Raw genomic sequence first — 19239 nt, forward strand, 5'->3', positions numbered from 1 at the left:
CTTAAAATAATTTTTATTCAGAATTTAAAAAGAATTAATTTTTTTTCGAAAAATTGATTGATTTTAAAATGTGGTAAATGAGATGGAATTTTAATCAATTTAAATCATTCCTAACTTTGACATTCTTCAAGCTTTTATATACTTTAAAACATTGAATTTTATATCTTTGTAATTTAAACTTCACAATCTTTCAAATTTTCTAAGCTTACGAAATTTTCCAAATCTTTTAAAATTTTCAAAATCTTTTGAATGTCTTAATCTCGTCGAATTCTTTAAATCTTTAATTAAATTAATAATGTTCAATTATTTAAACATTCTAAATCTTCAGATTTTCTACTTTTGAAATTTTTTCCTAAATCTTTCATTCATTCAAACTTTCAAATCGTTAACAATTATATGAAAACTTGTATAAATCTGTATAAATATTTAAAACATTTCAAGCTTTTAAAATTTTTCACGAGATTTAAATCATTAAAAACTTTTTTTAAATCTCGAAAAAATATCAAATATATATATTTATAATTTATAAATGTTACATGTAACATGATCAGCCTGCATTCTCCAATTAATTTCTTTTTTCAAGGACATGTTATTTTGAAAGGTAGAAAATTGATAGACGAAATATTTAATGTAATAAGAAGACAAAGACTATATTCGCGTGAAATATAATAAAATAAATTTATCAATATGAAACAAAATGATTTACGACCTCATTTATTTTATCCTAGAAGACAATTTTGTCATCTCTGAGAATTCGATTCAATCTCTGAGAAAAGAGTCTTTTCCACATATACAAACATAACAGACACAAAATGGTATTATAGTACAAACTATAAATAAGACTTATTTTTTTTTCATTATTATTTTGAATTCGTTCATAACTTGTACTTTTTCAATCAATTTCTAAAGAGATTAATTGAAGAATATATAACTCTGATTTTGGATTTTAATAAATTCCAATAAAAATAGACAAGACTTTATTAGCCAAAACATCACAATTAGACGGATCATATAGCACATTTCTTCCTCAAACAATAATGAATATAATATAAATATAAGATTCATTTAAACGAATTCCTCTTGTCTTTAAGATACATATTTATTTTTAACTCTCATCAAAACAACAAAAATTCCTTCATCAACAATTTTTTTATCAACATTCCAAACGAAACTTTCAAAAATTAGATAATCCAACTATTACCAACTTAAGCAACTCTTTCTGTCTACCGACTTAATTGTAACCAGTGTATATACAACGCAATGTGTAATATACCGGGCGTACGCGCACGCACATGTACGTCTGGAAATTAATCGAGGGTCGGTCAGAGGTTGTGTTCCGGCATGGGTCAGGATTGACCTCGTTGAGGCGGCTAACAGGACGGCACGTTTAATAAGCGACGTATTATGATTAAGAGCCAAAGAGAAGTAGGAATATACCTTATGACTTGGTGTCCTTTTGTCGTGCTTTACAAAAGGGGATGATGGAGGGAGGAGGGGATAAAATAATGAATAAAGTCTGGATTCATTTATACGATCGATTTATACTCGAAAATGTACAGAGTGTTGATATATTTATAGAAAATCTTTGGAGGATTCAAGTCGTATAAAAAAGAAAAAAATATTTACAAATCTAATTCTTCTTTGATAAAAATAAATTTCCAATTAACAAAATATTTGTATGATATATATAAATGCTGTAAATGTTATATTTAATTATATCATAGAAGAATTATATTCAATCAAATCATGGAATTATGATCTTATGATGAGAGAGAGAAATTGAATAAGGATTGTTTTTATAAAAAGATTGGTTGAAATTATTATAATTTAATTTTGTTTAATTTTGATTTAAATGATAAAATCAGAAGCATAATAACCATTGGAATAAGAAACAGAATTCGATTCAAAAATTTGGAATAAAGAATTCACTTGCATGGATGCAAGACATTTCATCAGTTAAAAAGGATCAAGGATGCTAGCTAAAATGCACTATATTTTTCAAATCCCTTTTTTTTTTTTTTTTATTTTAACTTGATAGGAATATACGAAATGTATAAAAACATTATTGAAAGACGGATAAAATCCTAATGGACCATGAATCGTAAGATCAGAATATCATATCAAAGAGAACAACCCAATAAAGAAACTCGATTGTGCTAGGTCCCTCGCATAAATGGACGCTAAACTGTTTCAACGTTACGCGAAAAATCGATACGAAACGTTTTCAATGGTAATTTTCATGGAATCCGGAGCTTTTAACCCACCCACCCTTAATTTTCGTGAGCGTGATTTCGAGCGCACGCCATTGTTAGTCATTTAGTTTCATTATTCGCCGCATGCCGCGCCACCGGAAATGAAAGTTGAATGGGAGTGAATAGGTCTGAGTAATTTATTTCGTGGGAATTAATTCGATAAGTTGACGAGCGAAATGTATAACCGACGGATTGAAAATCGCGAAATGAAATCGATAGGCTGAATGAAAGGTTGAAAAGTTGATTCGATTGGGCTGGTTATCGGTCCGTGTCAGTGATTGAGGCCCGCGAATGTGTGAGTATCTTGATTACGCGTTTAATTACGCGGTGATTGCATTTGTTTGCAAGCTCACAAAATATTTTATGGTTTCGTTTTAAGATAATATAAAATGGATATTTGAACGGATAGATTGAGGATGCTTGTATACAAATACATTTTTGCGGATGCAAAATTAAGAAAATGGGAAGAAGATGGGATATAGTTAAATATCGTAAAGCATAGTTTACTTAAAATATTTGATATATCATCCCGTATCATTTTTGAATCTTTTAATTTTCTACGAATGAAAATTAAATTAGAATTCTCTATTTTTTTATTTTATTTCCACACTTTTCATCGTGATTCTCTATCATCGAGAAATAAATTTAAATTAAAAATGCAAGTAAAAATTATGATTCGGTTTATACATATCTTATGATTCGTCATTCGTTATCCAGTTACTAATTAAATTTAGTGAGATTTATTGAGAAATTAGTTTTCTAAGAATAATGACTTTTTTTTATCATTCATTTAACATTTCTATCGATTTTTAAAAATTAAATCGTCTAAATCTGATTCATCGAACATTTGTAATTACATTTTACCTTAGTACTAGTAAAATGTAATTATATTCTTAATCAATTTTTAAGTTCCTCCTTTATATAATTATCAATCCAATTTGTACAATTTTTTTGGTCCATTTCTTAGATTGCGCTCCAATCCTATCTACGATTCAGATTTCATCGATCCCGCGTTTATTTCCGACCCGACAATTTTATCGCTATCGCGAGATTTATTTTTTGTCCGCTGTTCCTCGAAATTATTAATCGTCGATTTCATCCCCCTCCTTCGCTTGGTCGTCACGGTGTCCTAATCTCACTTCGATCGTTATCTTAACACAAACACGTGCCCGTGGAAAAATTGTTTTCCTCAATAAAGACTGCGATGCGTTCAAAGGGTTGCTTCATGATGGGAAACGGTGATAAATTTACGTCGTCCAGCCTATTATTAGTAGTTTCGCTTGGGAAAGGAAGGCCAGAGGATGCGAGAGCTAAGGAGTTTATCCAGAACGTAAACGACATTTTTAAATATTTAACGCGAGCATACGAGACACGTGGGAGATGGAATTAAAAATAAGAAGACACGAGACAAACATGTTACATTTTTTTAATCCATTAATTTAGTTTATTTTAGCTTATTTTATTTTTCATTCAACTTTTCGACCAATTAATTTTTTTTTAAATAACTTTTATTCAACATTGTGTAATAGGAAATTTTATTTTTGCAAGAGAAGTAAAATAATAGTGAATGAAATAAAACTTAAAAATTATAGAGAATTAAGTGTTGTCACGTTGTATAATTTTAAAAAAACCGTATATACAATATTTGATTGTCAACTTGTTTCATCCATGATCACCTTGAGTTTGCTAATTTCAAAATCAATATCGAATAAGAGAAACACGTTATATGAATATTTCATGTGTTATCTACGATCAATTTTAAAGTTTATCGTATTCAAAGAATATTTTATACATATAATACATATAAAATCACATTTTTACAATTTCATATATGTTATATATATATATATAGAAATTGTTAATACATATGTATATAGACATAAATTTTGTTTCTACTTTATTCAAATACATCATATTCATCATAAATTACACTAAGAGAAACTTGCAAGCGATCAAAGATAAAAAGTCGACAATTTTTCCAATCGATTCACACACATACACGCATGACTTGCAATCGTATTCATTTGATTAATCATCTTAAATTCAGTTACTCCATCGTCAAATGTTGATGAAAGTACGTTCTGGATAAAAATGTCAAATATACCGAGTGAAGCATAAAATTAACATTAATTTGACTACAAAATATTTATTTCATTAAAAACTAAGAAGAAAAGAAAATTCCAGTTGGATCTCTAGAAATTATTAATTCCAAGACACAATTTTTAATTCATACTGATACAGTCGTTTACATGTCGCTTGGTTTTTTTTCTTTTATTCAAACACGAACGTTGAATCGATGCAACTGAACAGACAGAAGTGTTTAAAGTGTGCGCTGTCGGAAAAGCTATTTTGAAACACAGATATTCAGTCAAATCGTTAATTTACGAGAATTAGAAGATGTTTCTGAGATCGGCGAGTATCGACATATGTATCCAAGGTTTTATTTGATTTTATTCTTGAAACGATGCATGAAATATTTAACGAAATATAGGAAAAAATAAATCAATAAATTTGTCGTTGTCGAATTTTAAAAAAAAAGATTATTTTTAACAAAGACTTATAAATTCGAAATTTTAACAAAGACTAATTTAATTATTGTGATTTAAAATTAATATAATGAATCTATCAATCAATTAAAATTATTTTTAATATTCTTTTTTTTTTATTTTCTTCTAATAAATGTCTAATGTTTGATATTTAATGATTCATTCATTTTAGGATTCATATCAATATTTCATTTTTGCAAATAATTTTAATATACATATATTTTTGTACAAGTTTGTTACAGATACATATCTTGCTTATAAATTTTAGTAACACATCCTATCACAATTTTCAGTAATATTTTTTTTAATTTTTAAATATATATATATATATATCTACAAGTATGATAAATATTTCTCATGGGTAAACTTCACTCGTCTATCGATCCTCATCAACAATTCTTCTATTTCCATCAAAACACTTACGAAAAAAAAAAAAAAAAAAAAAAGAAAAAAGAAATAATTTAATTAATTTAAAATATCATCACTCTTCGCAAACACATTTATTTATTCGACCATTTTTTTGATAACTAAAACAATCAAAGATACGGTTAAAAATGGAGAAATGAAATGACCCAATAGCAGTCGCGTATAAAAATAAAAAAAAAAAAAAAAAAAAACGTAGCGAGAAACGAGAAGAAACAACAGAAACGATAAATGACATGGGTTGAAGAGCCCTCTAACCTCGCCACTCCGACAGTGCATCAGAGTAACGAAATAATGGAAGAGGCTCGTAGTACTCGAGCCGTCTGCTCGTTTTACCAGGCGAACGTATCGGTTTATTGGTCTATTAACGATGATATTAATTAACGAAAGCGGATCGTAACTGTGCGATCGACGTCGATGCATATCTGGCGGTTGATATCCTGAAACGGGTAGATAGAAAGCGTCCAGTTGTATCCTAAACAACCTATAATACTATTTAGCATTCGATATGGTGGCACGACCTCGGTTCGTTGACGGAATCGATATCGTTCCATTGTGTATATCGGTTTATGGCTCGGATAATCGTCGTCAAATGTACACTTCCGCTCGATGGTATCCGGATTTTTAGTTTATTTTAATTTTTACGAGTTCGCAACTCGCTTAAACGATTTTTAGAAATATTGTAAACGGATATGTAAATGGGATTGCGTAATGTATCGTGTGACGCGTGGAAAATTGATTTTTAACTGTTAGTATCCCAAATTTTTCGATCAATATTCTGATAAATGAGGTTCTAAGCTTGAAATGTAGATTAGGAATAATAGGAATCTGTTAGATAGGATTATTATTGATCATTGTGAACATGTAGAATGGAATATTGGAATATGTATAATAGAATAGAAATGTGTGAATATAGTAATATAGGGAAATTGATCTTTGATGTGCAAAATTTTCGAAAATTAATTTTCAATCTCTGATAATTTTCCGATAATAAAATTCCGATCACGAATCAATAAATCAAAATGTCAAATAACGATGATCCAAGTTTTAGGATCGTTCTGATGAAAGGATACATATTTAAGTGAAAGAGTATATTCGGAATATCGATATAAGATTCAAAAAATAATAAATTGTAAAAAATTTGCAAATATTCTAGGATACTTCTATTTTAAAAATTTTAAAAATTTCAATATAATGATATATAATTCTAAATATTAAATTTTAAACTTTTTTTTTTTTTTTTTTTACAATACAATGATCGATTCATTAATTATGAATGTTTAATAAGAAACAAAATTTTAATCAATTCCTTTTTTTCATCGAACAAAATGCAAACAAAATTCCGCTTGCAAAGCAACGCTTTTGAATTTGTTTGCTCGTGTACACAAGAGAGCAACACAAATGTACGCACCAATTTTCCACGTTTAAATCACGCGTCACCATTTTCGGTCCGCTTGAATCGAAATTGTAATCGGATCGGGCTTTCCGTCGCATTAGGAAACAATAATAACGATTTTATTTCGACCACCAGTTAATTTCCAAATGGATGCATTATCATTGGTCAACGGTTATTTACGAATTGATTCGTTGATTCACTCGTTTGCTTTATTATTTTGCCACGAAATTATTCGAAATTTTGCGGTATGAATAAAATAATATTTTTATAAAAAAATCAAAGGAAATAATGATTTTTTTTCTTTTAAATGAAATTTTATTAAACTAACGGTCGTTCGATCGTATAACCTTGTATTTATAAAGTATCTTTCTATTGTGAAAAAGAATCAAGAAGACGATCTTTATTCACTATCGAAATGATAAAGGAAATAATAAAAATAGATAGCTCTAGATTATCGAACAGATTTCTATCATAGCTTATTAAAGTTATCCAATAAATAAAATAAATTTCAAACAAATCAAACATATCATATCTAAATTATAATATTTAAAAGGAATAATATACTTTAATTTTCATTTCAAAAAATTTTGAGACAAAAAACATGATTTGATTTTAAAAATTTAATTTTCATTAAATACTCGATAGATATTTCAAACTAAAATTCATTTAATTTTCTGTTTAATATCGATTAACAATTTTTTAGACAGATTTCATATATATATATATATATATATATAAATTAAATAAAAAAAAAAAGATACTCCATATAAACCATGTTGAATCATGTTGTTATCGTTATTGTCGATTCATTATAAATCATCAATTCCAAGTATATCGATTAATCCATCGTGGAATTTCGATAAAGGCTAATCGGCTAGTAGAACAACGCGTGATAAATCAGGCTTAAAAGAGGCTGGCGCTCGATGACCAGTGGTAAAGCTTAAATTTAATCAGACAAGACGAGAATCGTTTAACTCTCCCCTCTCTCCTCCTCCCCCCGAAATACGTTCAACCTTCCGTGGTACTGGAAATTGGAAACGCGGCATTAGGCGTGCCAATTCAAAGCGTTCCGGGCTATCTGATTAATTAATTTTCGTTACGCATTTATAATGGGTATTATTACGGGGCAATGGTTAAATTATTATTACAACAATCGAGTCGAGCTCGAGATTAACTCGTTTCGTGAATCATGGTTTATCGAGGTTAAAAATTTATATTTATTTCACGATGTTTCAATCCGTTCGAAATATTGGCGGCTGTTAATTAAGAGTTGGAACACGATTTAAAGTTTTAAAGTTATACGCGTACGTGTGTGCGAAACGTGTGTTCCCTCGCGAATGGGTTTGCGATAAATGATGTAAATGTCAAGCGTTCACAACGATCAATCGTTGCGTGTAACGTGGATACTTTTTGATTTAAAGATTTACGGAGCAGGTTGTTAGATAGATGAGGATAAATGCAGCACAGTAGAAGGGGTCGGTGTATGCTCAGCCGCGTTGAATTTTTTTTTTTTTTTTTCCTTTAACATTAGAATAATCGATGACTAATATGCATTCGGATATATTATGTTGTGATATATAATATGCATTACACACGAAATACCTCTTATTGATTTTGTTGTGTTAATTTTCTCGCAATTTTTTTCCTCTTCTTCGTATTATAAATATTTTTACGCGTGGAAATAGTTTTGACGTTGATTAGCCGTTTTATCGAAAAATCTGTTGTCTCGAAATCGTTCAATCGGAGAAATTGACTCAATAAAAATATGGTAACGTTGTAATAGCAATAGTTTCTTTTTTTTTTTTTTTGCAGATTCTAATTTTTTTCGTTTGAATTCGATGAAACGATAGAACATATTCGCGTGTTTCTTTCGTGTTTTTTTTTTTTTTTTTTTTCCCATTTATTTCAATTCGTGTATTGAGCGCGTTAAATGGCGTACGAAGTTTAGTTCGAATTCCATTGCATCAATCTCCAATAGAATTCAACCTGTGTAAAAAAAAAAGAAAAGGTTATTTGAGAATTCATAGAAATGGGAATTTACACTGAATCAATGTTATTATTCATTCTTCTCGGATCTGAGTATTTTTATCTATTAATATTTTCTTGGCAATAGGAATAGCTACGAAAAATAATAAGAAAAATAATAAGTTAGAATTTGAGAAAAAATGAAGAACAATTTTGATATCAAAATGAAAAAAACAATTATTTGATTAAAATTCAAGAACTATAAGAAGCAAACAATTTTGAGATGGTTATACTTATAAATCGTTGTTGCATTAAATTATCAAATATTAAACTCGTACGTTCAACAGATACTTCATTTTAATTTTTTCATTTCATTAAATAATTTTGACTTCGTTTTCAAATCAGCAAAAAAAAAAAAAAAAAATAGGAAACACATGGAAAGATGGTTCGTTTTCCGGTCAGGAAATTAATTTCGTGATATTGGAAACGTGCCTGCACGCTTTTATGTATATCACATTCCTTTTCATAATAGAATTCTTACGATAATACAAAATTTAATAAATTATTATTTGTTTAATTAGATTATAAAGTAACATACTAATAGATCCTTTAATTATACCTGTATAATAAAATTATTTCATGTGAAATCTCATGATTAATTCTCACAATATTATTCCAATTTTACGTATTTTTCTACGTAAATTTATAATCTAGAATATCTAGCTCGTTTCAGATAAAAATTAAATTAGTTTTGACGTTAAGACGATGTAATTGCCTCTTTTTAAATATATACATATCACACATCTAATATATCTAATTCCAAATATTTCCTTTCGGAACAAGATATAAATTTGTCGCGTCAATTCAATCGATTATATTATCTTCAACAAAGTTAGATCGCACAAACTCTGAGAGTCTCGCTAAAAAATTCCCTCCTTTCAACTTAATTGCACGTATTTATGCATCGGTGTTCGCGGCTACCGACAAATTGCACGTATGCGTGTATGGTTGGAGAGATCTACGGAGAGTGTACCTTCCACCAATTCACCGTTAACCATGGCCTTAAGGCTTCCGTGTTTCAATCCTGAGGGGGATGCGGCGAGATTAAGCCACGTACACATCGCCACGATCCCATAAGTGCACTTCCTCACCGAGGAGAGACAGTGGTTCCCTCCATGGGGAAATACGAAACGAATCAAGGATTTCGCTGAATCGTTACGCTTTATTCGCCTTTCTCTTCGTTCGTTCCTATGTTCTATGAAAGATTCATCGATGAATTTTCGATGTCGATAGAAATTGAAGCCCATCAACGGTTATCATTTATTAGGATTATCGTGTGACAGAAAATAAATGATTAATAAACGTTCGATAATAATTTTTGACGATATTTGTAAAATCTTTCTTGTTTATATTCATATTTGCCGGTGAATTTTTTTTGAATGGTTTTTTTTTTAAATCTCTTTTGATGTTTTTATTTTTCTTATAGGATTGATCGTATTTTCGTCGAAACGAAAAATTAATTATTACATCTTCGTTCAGAGTTTGAAAAAAGGAATGTGAAAGATAACTTGACTAGAGTGTGAATAATTAGGTGTTATTGGAAGATTATCAAATGCAAATATTCCCGGAAGAATTTGAAACGATCGAGTTAAAGCTTTCTTTAAAACTATTACAAAGTATGGAAGAACCTTGAAATTATTGAACTATCCAGTGACATCGACACTGATTATCACTTAAACACCTGTCTCTTTCATTATTAGCTGATTATCTAACCAATTAAAACAATTATGTTTTGTGAAAAACAAAAATTTTAAAAAATTTATGAATATTATGAATTCAAGGAAAAATATTTCCATATATATATATATATATTCAAAGAATTTTCGTAAGAAAATTAATTTTAACATCGACGATATTAATTTTATTAATATTAAATTATATTATACTATATTGTTTTAATAATTTTTAACAGTGTGACACGAAGCTTTCGTCCAAAATATTTGTCATCAACAATTTTAAAGATATTCGAATGAATCGATTTAAACGGAGACCTTGAACAACATAAGTATGCATACACTATCGCTCGATACTTTCAAGTCATTTTTCTTATATACGATAAAAGTATGAAATAAGAAAATTACTACTTTGCTCTACTCGTAGCTTTTTGTTTTTCATAAATTTTTTTTTTTTTTAAATTTTATTGTCACGTAGCATCGTTGCAATGTTTCGCTGCTTTTTTCATTTATACAATTTATACAATCACAAGTATTTATTTATTTTAATACGCGTAACGAACGTGATAATAATAATATTATTAAGTAAACAAGGCGAAATCAAAAAAGGAAAAATATTGGCCGCCTCGAATCTTCGAGTCCACACTTAACGAGAGTGGTTTTTGTCGAAGCGAGTACACTCGATAAGGTTTCTTATAAAATACGAGCGATCATAGGCGTCGTATCGTGGCGGCTATAAATTCGTTTCTCCGCCACGATTTATTGCTCTTTCAGTTCGTTCGAAAGCCGATCGCAATGAGACAGGATCGTTCCTTCGTTCCCGAAACGGAGAATTCATGAAGAAAGGGAGAGAAACTAACGAAAATAATAGTCGAAAATTAAACAGTTATTAAATTTCAAATTTTTTTTTTTTTCAATTTTCAAGACACGAAATCTTCAGATTTAGTGGGTAAAGATTTGAAAATTCCAAGTTTTTCTTGTTTATATAATTTTTTAAATTTAGAGAAAATAAATCAAAAGAAGATAATCGAATAAATCGAAAGAAAAAAGAAAGAAGGAATAAAAAAATTGAAAGAACAAATATTCTAGTCAGGAAAGGAAGGTATATAAGTATAAGGTGTATAAAGGAGAAAAGATGGAGAGAGAAAACATGAAAAGAGATGAAAAGGATGGTAATATTGCAAAAAGAAAATAGAAGGGTGAGTACGAAGAGATTACATCAGAGATGAAATCACATGTTGGTCCAGAAATAAAAAAAATGAAAATATGATAGAAAGAATATAATAACGTGAAAAAAGTGGGACAGAGATATTGAAAAATGGAAAAAAATGAAATGAATAATATTTAATAGAAATTGAGGAAAAGATATAAAAGAAAGAGAGGAAGTTAAGAAGTTAAAAGTAACACAGGAAGAAATAAAAAAAGAAGAGGCAAGAAAGAAGTTAAAGGAGTGAGAGCGATCGAAAATAATCGATATCAATAACGCGCACAAACTCGATGAGGAAGAAGAATTGTATTTACAATGGCAATAACTTTCTCGCAGGAAACGATGAATCGAAGCAGATCTTGCACGAATTACTTGAAGATAAAGAAAACTTTATAGTATATAATTACGTTTCTTGAAATATAAATAGCATAGAAAGTTCCTTGCATCTAATGTAATGCTACTCTTTCGTGATATATTTGATCGGATAAGTCTTTGAATCTTCGAACGCATCGATTATAAAATCTTTCAATTTTCAATCTCTAATTTCTAAATTTCAAATTTTAAATTTGCACATTTTAAAATTAAAAACTTAACAATTTTTAAATTCTCGAAAAAATAATGAAACGTATAAATTTCTAGATTTTTCAATTCTCAATTTGATAAAAAATTTCCAAATTCTCAGATTTCAAAGATAAAAAAATTTAGAAAAATTTTCGAAAATGGTGATAAACTCCATTCGAACTCCATTACTTCATCATACTCACTTTGCAACCCTCGCAACTGGTTACACCGTAATGATAACCGCTCGCTTTGTCACCGCAAACTCTACAGGCCACGAAACTCTTCGCGGGCGTCGAACTGTTCGAATCGGCAGCCGCGTAGTGTTGTTCTGGAAAACAAAACAGTTGCATTATATAACATGATCGTCATTCGTAGAACTAACGTAAACGTTTATACATATCTCTACCTCTTCGTAGAGACGAGAAGCTCCTTCGAATAACTTTTGATCGTAACCGAAACTTGTGTAAAAACTTAAAACAATCGAGTTTAATTTCAAATTTAAAAGAATAATCAAAATGCGTTATATCATTTATATCGTCTCGATCAACTCACGACATTCTTTATACCCATATCATTCAATTACTTCTGATAAAATTTCACCAATTTTTCCACCATGTATATGTAACGTAACTTTTAATACTTCTCAAACCTCTCAAGAATTCTAGCTTCTTTCTTCAACTATGCACAGAATAGACTATACTTCGCCTAAAACACTGAACACTAATTTATCATGCAATACCATAACTTAAATATAAGTGCAATTAGAGAACCGTTGATTATCTGTTATTACCTGATAACTTTACCCGAAGACCAAACATTAATTATACAGACTAACGATAATCAATCGAACGAGAGGCAATAAATCTTGTCGACTGTTAACACCATATCTTATTCATTGCAATAATTATTTCCTAGAAATCCGGCAAAAATTATATCACCTCCCTCGTTTCGCAATCCTGTCTCATCCGTCTCGCATAATCGAATACGAAAAAAAAAAAAAAAAAAAAAACAGAAGCAATTTTACATCCTCCAATCGTCGGTTCGCCACGTTCTCCAACGAATCACGTCCAATCGGCCGTAAACACGCTTCTCAATTTCGTGTTTCCGCGCGATTATCTTCGATTCGAGCGAAATGGACGGGATCACGGGATCTCGTCAGTCAGTGCCTTCCTTCTTTCTAACAATCAAAAAACGAGCACGAAGCGCGTGGACGTAACGGCACCGCCTCTCGATGGAAACGGTCACGCGTACTCAGGATGGGAGAAAGGACGAGGAAAAAAGGACCAGAGTGACCGGGCTCTAGCCAAATAGAGACGAGTTGAAACGGAGATGAACAAGATGGAGAACGACGGCTAATCGGGATAGTCGACACGTTGCGGTTTTCGAACGAATTAACCCTCCGTGGGGGACGGATGATCCGACAATGAAGGAATAAACTGGAATAGATAATAATAACAATAATATTTGTATCATTGTTGGTTATATTATCGTCCTACATCTGATTAATTTCATTCGTTTATATGACGATGTATTTGAATTAATTTCTTGGATTGGATTTTGATATTTAGATATTTCATATTCACGCAAGAAAAATATTAAGCAATCCTTTCGTAGAATCCAGAATTTCTAGAATCTCTTAAGAGAATTCATCAAAGTTTTTACTTGTAAAGTTTATTTATTTATTTCAACAGTTACATGTTACACCTTATTACATAATATCACCAATATAATATCACAAAATATCTCAAAAAAAAAAAGTCCAAGAAGTACAAAAAAAGCAGAATAAGGAAAAAAAAAAAATGGAAAGAACGACGAAAGAAGAGGAGAAGAAGGAACGACGTCACTCGTTCGACGTCGCGACGAGAGTATATACACGTCGTCGGTCCACCACGGTAGATTTCTTCCATTCGTCCGACGCCGTTGCATCCATAATGCAACGACGACCGCCACCGAGGAAGGGAAAAGGCTTGCTCCTGCTGGCCGTGCACGCGGTGGTTCGTATAACGGAAAGGCTGCGTCACCGTTACACACGGGGAACACATACCACGGCCGTGGAAAAGAGCAGGCAGGCGAGGACGGTGGCGAGGGGCGAGCGGAGAGGAGAGGAGAGGAGAAAAAGGAAGAGGAAAAAGGCGAAACGGGGCCGTCCGCAAAGGGAGTGAACAGGGAACCGTATAGGAGTAGTCCGGAACATTATAGCGTATACCGTTCGAGTCTCGTGAAATCCTGCCAGAAGATGTCGTTCAGGGGTTGGAGAGAGATGGAAAGGTTGATGGAAGAAATATGGCGGCGGGGAGAGGATAGGCAAGCAAAAGGGAAGAGCAAGAGGGGAGCGGGGAGGATGGATGGAAGCGTGCAGGTTGATCGTAGTGTCGGGGCCCGATCTGTGTATGCGATTTTATGACGGCCGTTAAAGGCTGTCGTCGAGGTTAGGTTTAGGTTTGGATATCGATGCCGGCTGCGAGCAGTTTTACGAGATTTTGTTTATTTCGATTTTACGAATGTTTGAATGCACGTTTGACAAGCTGTAGATAATTGATCGTTTAAAGTGAACGGTTCCTTTTTGGAAACTGTTCGTATATTTCAATATTGAAAGAAATTTGTTTTACCACTGTATTGGAGGAAAGTTTTCGTAAAGGAGTGGGAAGAAGATATTTCTGGGTTTGAAATGTATTTGATTGAATCATTGTTATAGACGTTATTTCCTCGATAAGATCTTATTAAGCTTGGAAATAAGCGTGAAATAAGATGATTTTCAAGAGATCTGCTGTAAAGCACGTGAGAAATGTACAATCTATAAAATATATTCAATGAAACTCGCAATAAAAAAAGTTTGTCCAAATAGTTAGAATCCAAAGTTAATTTTCTCGTGAAAATAATCCAGTTAAAAATGTCTCGTGTTTTTTATTAGACCAAGCACGGCAAATGACGATTATAAATAATATTCTCGATCGAAAATAATCGGATCAAACAACTCGAGTTATTTTAGACATCTCCAAATTGAATTTCGGAGTTTACAAATTAAATTTGGTTAAAACGACGAGAATACTCTTAATATTATTTATTTTCTCGATTTATTTTCACCTGTTGGCGTGGAACACCCTCGAGTTAATGAAACCAATTTATATAGTTGAAAGGCCGAACAATCAGCCAGCTCTGCTAATCAGGGATTTATTCTTAAACGGTGAAACGTACGCGCAAGGCTCGCATGTTCGCACACCGATACATTGTAATTTATCGCGGTCCCGGACGGTCTGTAATTTCCAGGGACGAAGGCGGAAGTGAACGCGTAATGATGTACACAGCAACTGTGCTCCATGGTTGAGCCGAAGTTTTTCGGTGTTTCTTCATGGGAATTCGTTAAGGCGTACCGTATTAAACGACGCCTTAAACGGTGGTGCACGAATAAATTTTCTCGCGTTCCAAACTTTTTTCCCTCGACTCTCGTTTCCGTCTTGGAACGCAACCGAGAGTTCCATGTATGCAAATTAGACAGAAAATGATACCAACCTTCACTTCCATCGTTATTACTATCGTATTTGTACTTTCATCGATTTCTCTCTCTCTCTCTCTCTCTGTTATTATTCTCGCTATTTTAAGAACCAAATAAATATACTCATTATCCGATGATGTATTCAATTCATTAATCAAATATTCAAAATATCCAAAATAAATTGTCCAATACGAGATAATCCAATAAAATACGAGATTACATTATTTATTAAAATTCGAAATATCAAAATTCTCTATCATATCTTATTTAATTCAATTGTAAAGAAAAAAAAAACACGTTCGAAATATAATATTATCGGCATTTTGGCCGATAATTTTTCGCCATCTTGCCCCTCGAGATTTTCACTTCGATGTACCAAGTGAAATATCCTCGGCTGTTCGCTGCCACGTACATTGCGTCCATCAATACGAGGTATACTCCCGCGAGGAGAAAGTTGGTTCGACCGAGCGGAATTTATAAGCAGAAATAGAAATTGTGCCTCTGTTCTTGTGGAATATCACCGTGGCCCTGTTCGTAAGTGAAATGTTAAGCGCTCTATGATTACGGAGAGAATATACGGCCAACTATAAAAGATTTACGCCCGCGATACTCACGGTTCAAACTATTCGGTATCTCCCCATAGCGAGAAAGTCGAGGCGAAAACGCGGGAAACGCGGATAAGAAGTTGCATGGAATAGATGTATATCGATTGCAACCGCTTCGAGGAAGAAACTTATCTTCGATATCTCTTTATTTAACGTGGGACGTTATATAATGGAAGAAACGTGTCTGGGTTTCATATTTTATGACATTTTGTTTAGGAGGAAGAGTTGAGTTTTTCGTGACACGTAATAACGGGTTGTATCCATCGGATTGTTATTCCATCGACAATGTTTTTCGCTGTTTCACCGTTATTATCCGTTTTTATTTTTATTTCTTTTTGTATATATTCCTTATACGGTAATATAATATATATCCATTCGTGGGAGGATGAAACAATTAGATTTTAATTATCGGATATATCGATTGACCACAATTAAAATAACTTTCATACAGAGAGATGGAATAAAAAATATTATTCATACGATGGATTAAGTGATAAAAATGAAACGATAAAAAATCGATCAGCAGATACACTCATGAATAAAATTGTTATTAAAGCGAAATTGAATCGATTCGGTGCAATTCAAAGCTAATTAATTATTCAATCTATCTCTTTTGTGTACGGTGTGCACGAAACAATTTATAATTAAATAATTCGAAACGAAATAAACAACGGATCACCGCTCGAAAACCCGACAACTTAGTTAAAGCAAATTGTTTGTCTTCTTTCTCACGTTGCATCTGCGAATCTGGGGGATCGTTGTGTTTTCAACGTCAACAGTTGAAAAACGGAAAACACGAAGCTCCGTTATTCCGTTTCCGTTCTTCTCGAGGCAAAAACTTCCACCGATGCAACGGGGACGAGCAAATGTTCTGACTTCTTTCGCAGTTTACCTGCTGTGATTGGACGTTAGGTGAAATTTATCGTTTATTTTATAACGAATAATCTTGGAAATAACGCTTGGTTATCGAGCATTGATTGCAATCTCTCATCTCAAGCTTCTCGGCTATCGTGTTTCACTTGTAATAATTGAAGATTGTGAGAAGATGTTCGTGGATGCAATAAGATAAATTTGTCTGTTTCTTGGTTCGTAGTTTCTTAGTTCAGAGCTATAGATTAATGGTATATCTTATCATATCTGTTAATGTTTGACTATCCATCAAATTTAATTAGAGAAAATACGTTTAAATAACGTATACTACATATAAATGAAAAACTTAAAATATATTTGATTATTTTTCAAAATACATGGTTTAATATTTTTTATTTATAGAAAATTTCCAAATTGCCAAAAAAACAAATTGATTTTTACAAATCCATTATTATGCATCTATTAAAAAATTAGTAACATCAAAATGTGTCATTTCAAAATCATTCAATTCTTGTTTGAATCATCTTTTACTATTTATACCTTTTATATCTATCATTAATTATTAATAATAAAAAAATGAGTATATAGAATATATTTTATGCATTTTTGTATTTCTATATACATGCATATATATTTATACTATTATAAAAGAAAAATAAAATTTTTTGTTACCTAATATGTATTTGAAAAAAGAAAAAAAACATGTTCCAAATTAAATTTTCCATTGAAGAGGCGCTGGTGTCGCGTGATCCAGCGATTTTTGTCGAGCGTTCAAGCGAAATATTATTTTTCTCGACAAATATCAGACCAAGGAATTTCCCTTCGTCGAGGACATGATACATTTTCGCGAGAGATATTGAAAAGTGCTTCGAGCTGGGATCCTGTACAAAACCTCGCACGAAAGCAAGCCAGAACAAAGTAAACCCTTCTCTGTTTTCGCTTCTTCCGCGCCTTCATCCGTCGTTTCATTTTCTCTCCTTTCGTTCATGATCTCCAGTTTGCATCCTCGAACTAGGTCGATATGCTACGTATAATCGGCAAACTTCTCGGTTTTTGAACGAGACTAGTTGTACTTTCCGGAAGGAACAAAAAGGAGTTTTCCTTGTTCCCGTTTAGTTGATAGTTAATAAAGATTAAGTTTTGAGCGGAGCTTTGAGAATCTTTTTTGTAAAAATCATATAGAGAGATTAATTTTAGAAGGAAGAATTTAACTTTTACATCAAGATTTTAATCGTTTAATTTCTGATTTCGGCAAAAAATATTACATAATGATGATCTAACTGGAGATTAGAAATTTACACAAAATTAAATCGAATTGATTACCAAAATCATAGAAAATGTAAGAATTGTCTAGATTTGACAATTTTTTGATAATATGATAATTTGGATATTAATTCAATATAAATTTTAATTTTAATATTTTATTTTATTCATGGATCATTAAATTATTTTTTTTAGAAGATTAAATAATAAATATTATTAATTAAAAAAAAATAATTGAAAATTATTTATTTACTGATGAATTTTATGTAGAATGTATGTAATGCGGCTGGATATTTCTGTGATCAAGCGCATATAATTCCTTTATGAAATAAGAGAATGCAGTATGTGGTAGTGGTAGATATTTAGAGAAGACGATAGAGAATGAAATTTAGTGTTTCCAACTTTAGACAAGTACTTTAAATGTGATATTTCCAAGCAATTTAATCTTGAATTATTATATTTTTTAATAAAATAAAATTTTAATTACTATTTTTTTAAATATGTAAATATGATATTGGCATGGTTAATAATTTGATATTGTTAATTTAATATTGAAAGTTATATCAGTATAATATATAATAATATATATATATATATATAATGTAATAAGAAGTATATATAAATAAAATTATAAAATAAGAAATGAAAAAATAAAAAAGTAATAATAATAAAATAATACTAAATGATTGTACAACAGCATAAAGCGTGGGCATAAGTTTATGATGAAATATCCCGCATAAAGTTCAAAAGTACAAAAGTTGGTCCTTGAATTTGACCTAGTTTTCAAGTTATAACTGTTTTTATGTCTCTGTGCAAACTACTCAGTGATCTTCTTTAAATGGAAAATATTCAACAGTAAATACAGTATATGACTTTTAACCTCCAATATTTCCATAATTTTAATTAATAAGTACAAAAATAAGAT

General features: G+C 31.1%; 1 protein-coding gene and 1 long non-coding RNA gene across 4 annotated transcripts in view; one reads left to right on the forward strand and one right to left on the reverse strand.

Moving 5' to 3' along the window:
- Eip78C (Ecdysone-induced protein 78C) overlaps positions 1-19239 on the reverse strand; it is a 114752-nt gene that overhangs the window by 11778 nt on the left and 83735 nt on the right. For all 3 annotated transcript variants that reach the window (XM_012486961.3, XM_086910819.1, XM_086910818.1), the window contains one exon: positions 12287-12411. In XM_012486961.3, the coding sequence (XP_012342415.3) occupies positions 12287-12411 (125 nt within the window). The remainder of the gene's footprint in view (positions 1-12286; positions 12412-19239) is intronic.
- Positions 1-19239, forward strand: part of LOC116414461 (uncharacterized) — a 35388-nt gene that overhangs the window by 3147 nt on the left and 13002 nt on the right. The window lies entirely within an intron of this gene.

Source organism: Apis florea, unplaced genomic scaffold (assembly GCF_048593485.1).
Source record: "Apis florea isolate Af1SG1 unplaced genomic scaffold, ASM4859348v1 contig_3203_pilon, whole genome shotgun sequence".
NCBI classification, from domain to species: domain Eukaryota; kingdom Metazoa; phylum Arthropoda; class Insecta; order Hymenoptera; family Apidae; genus Apis; species Apis florea.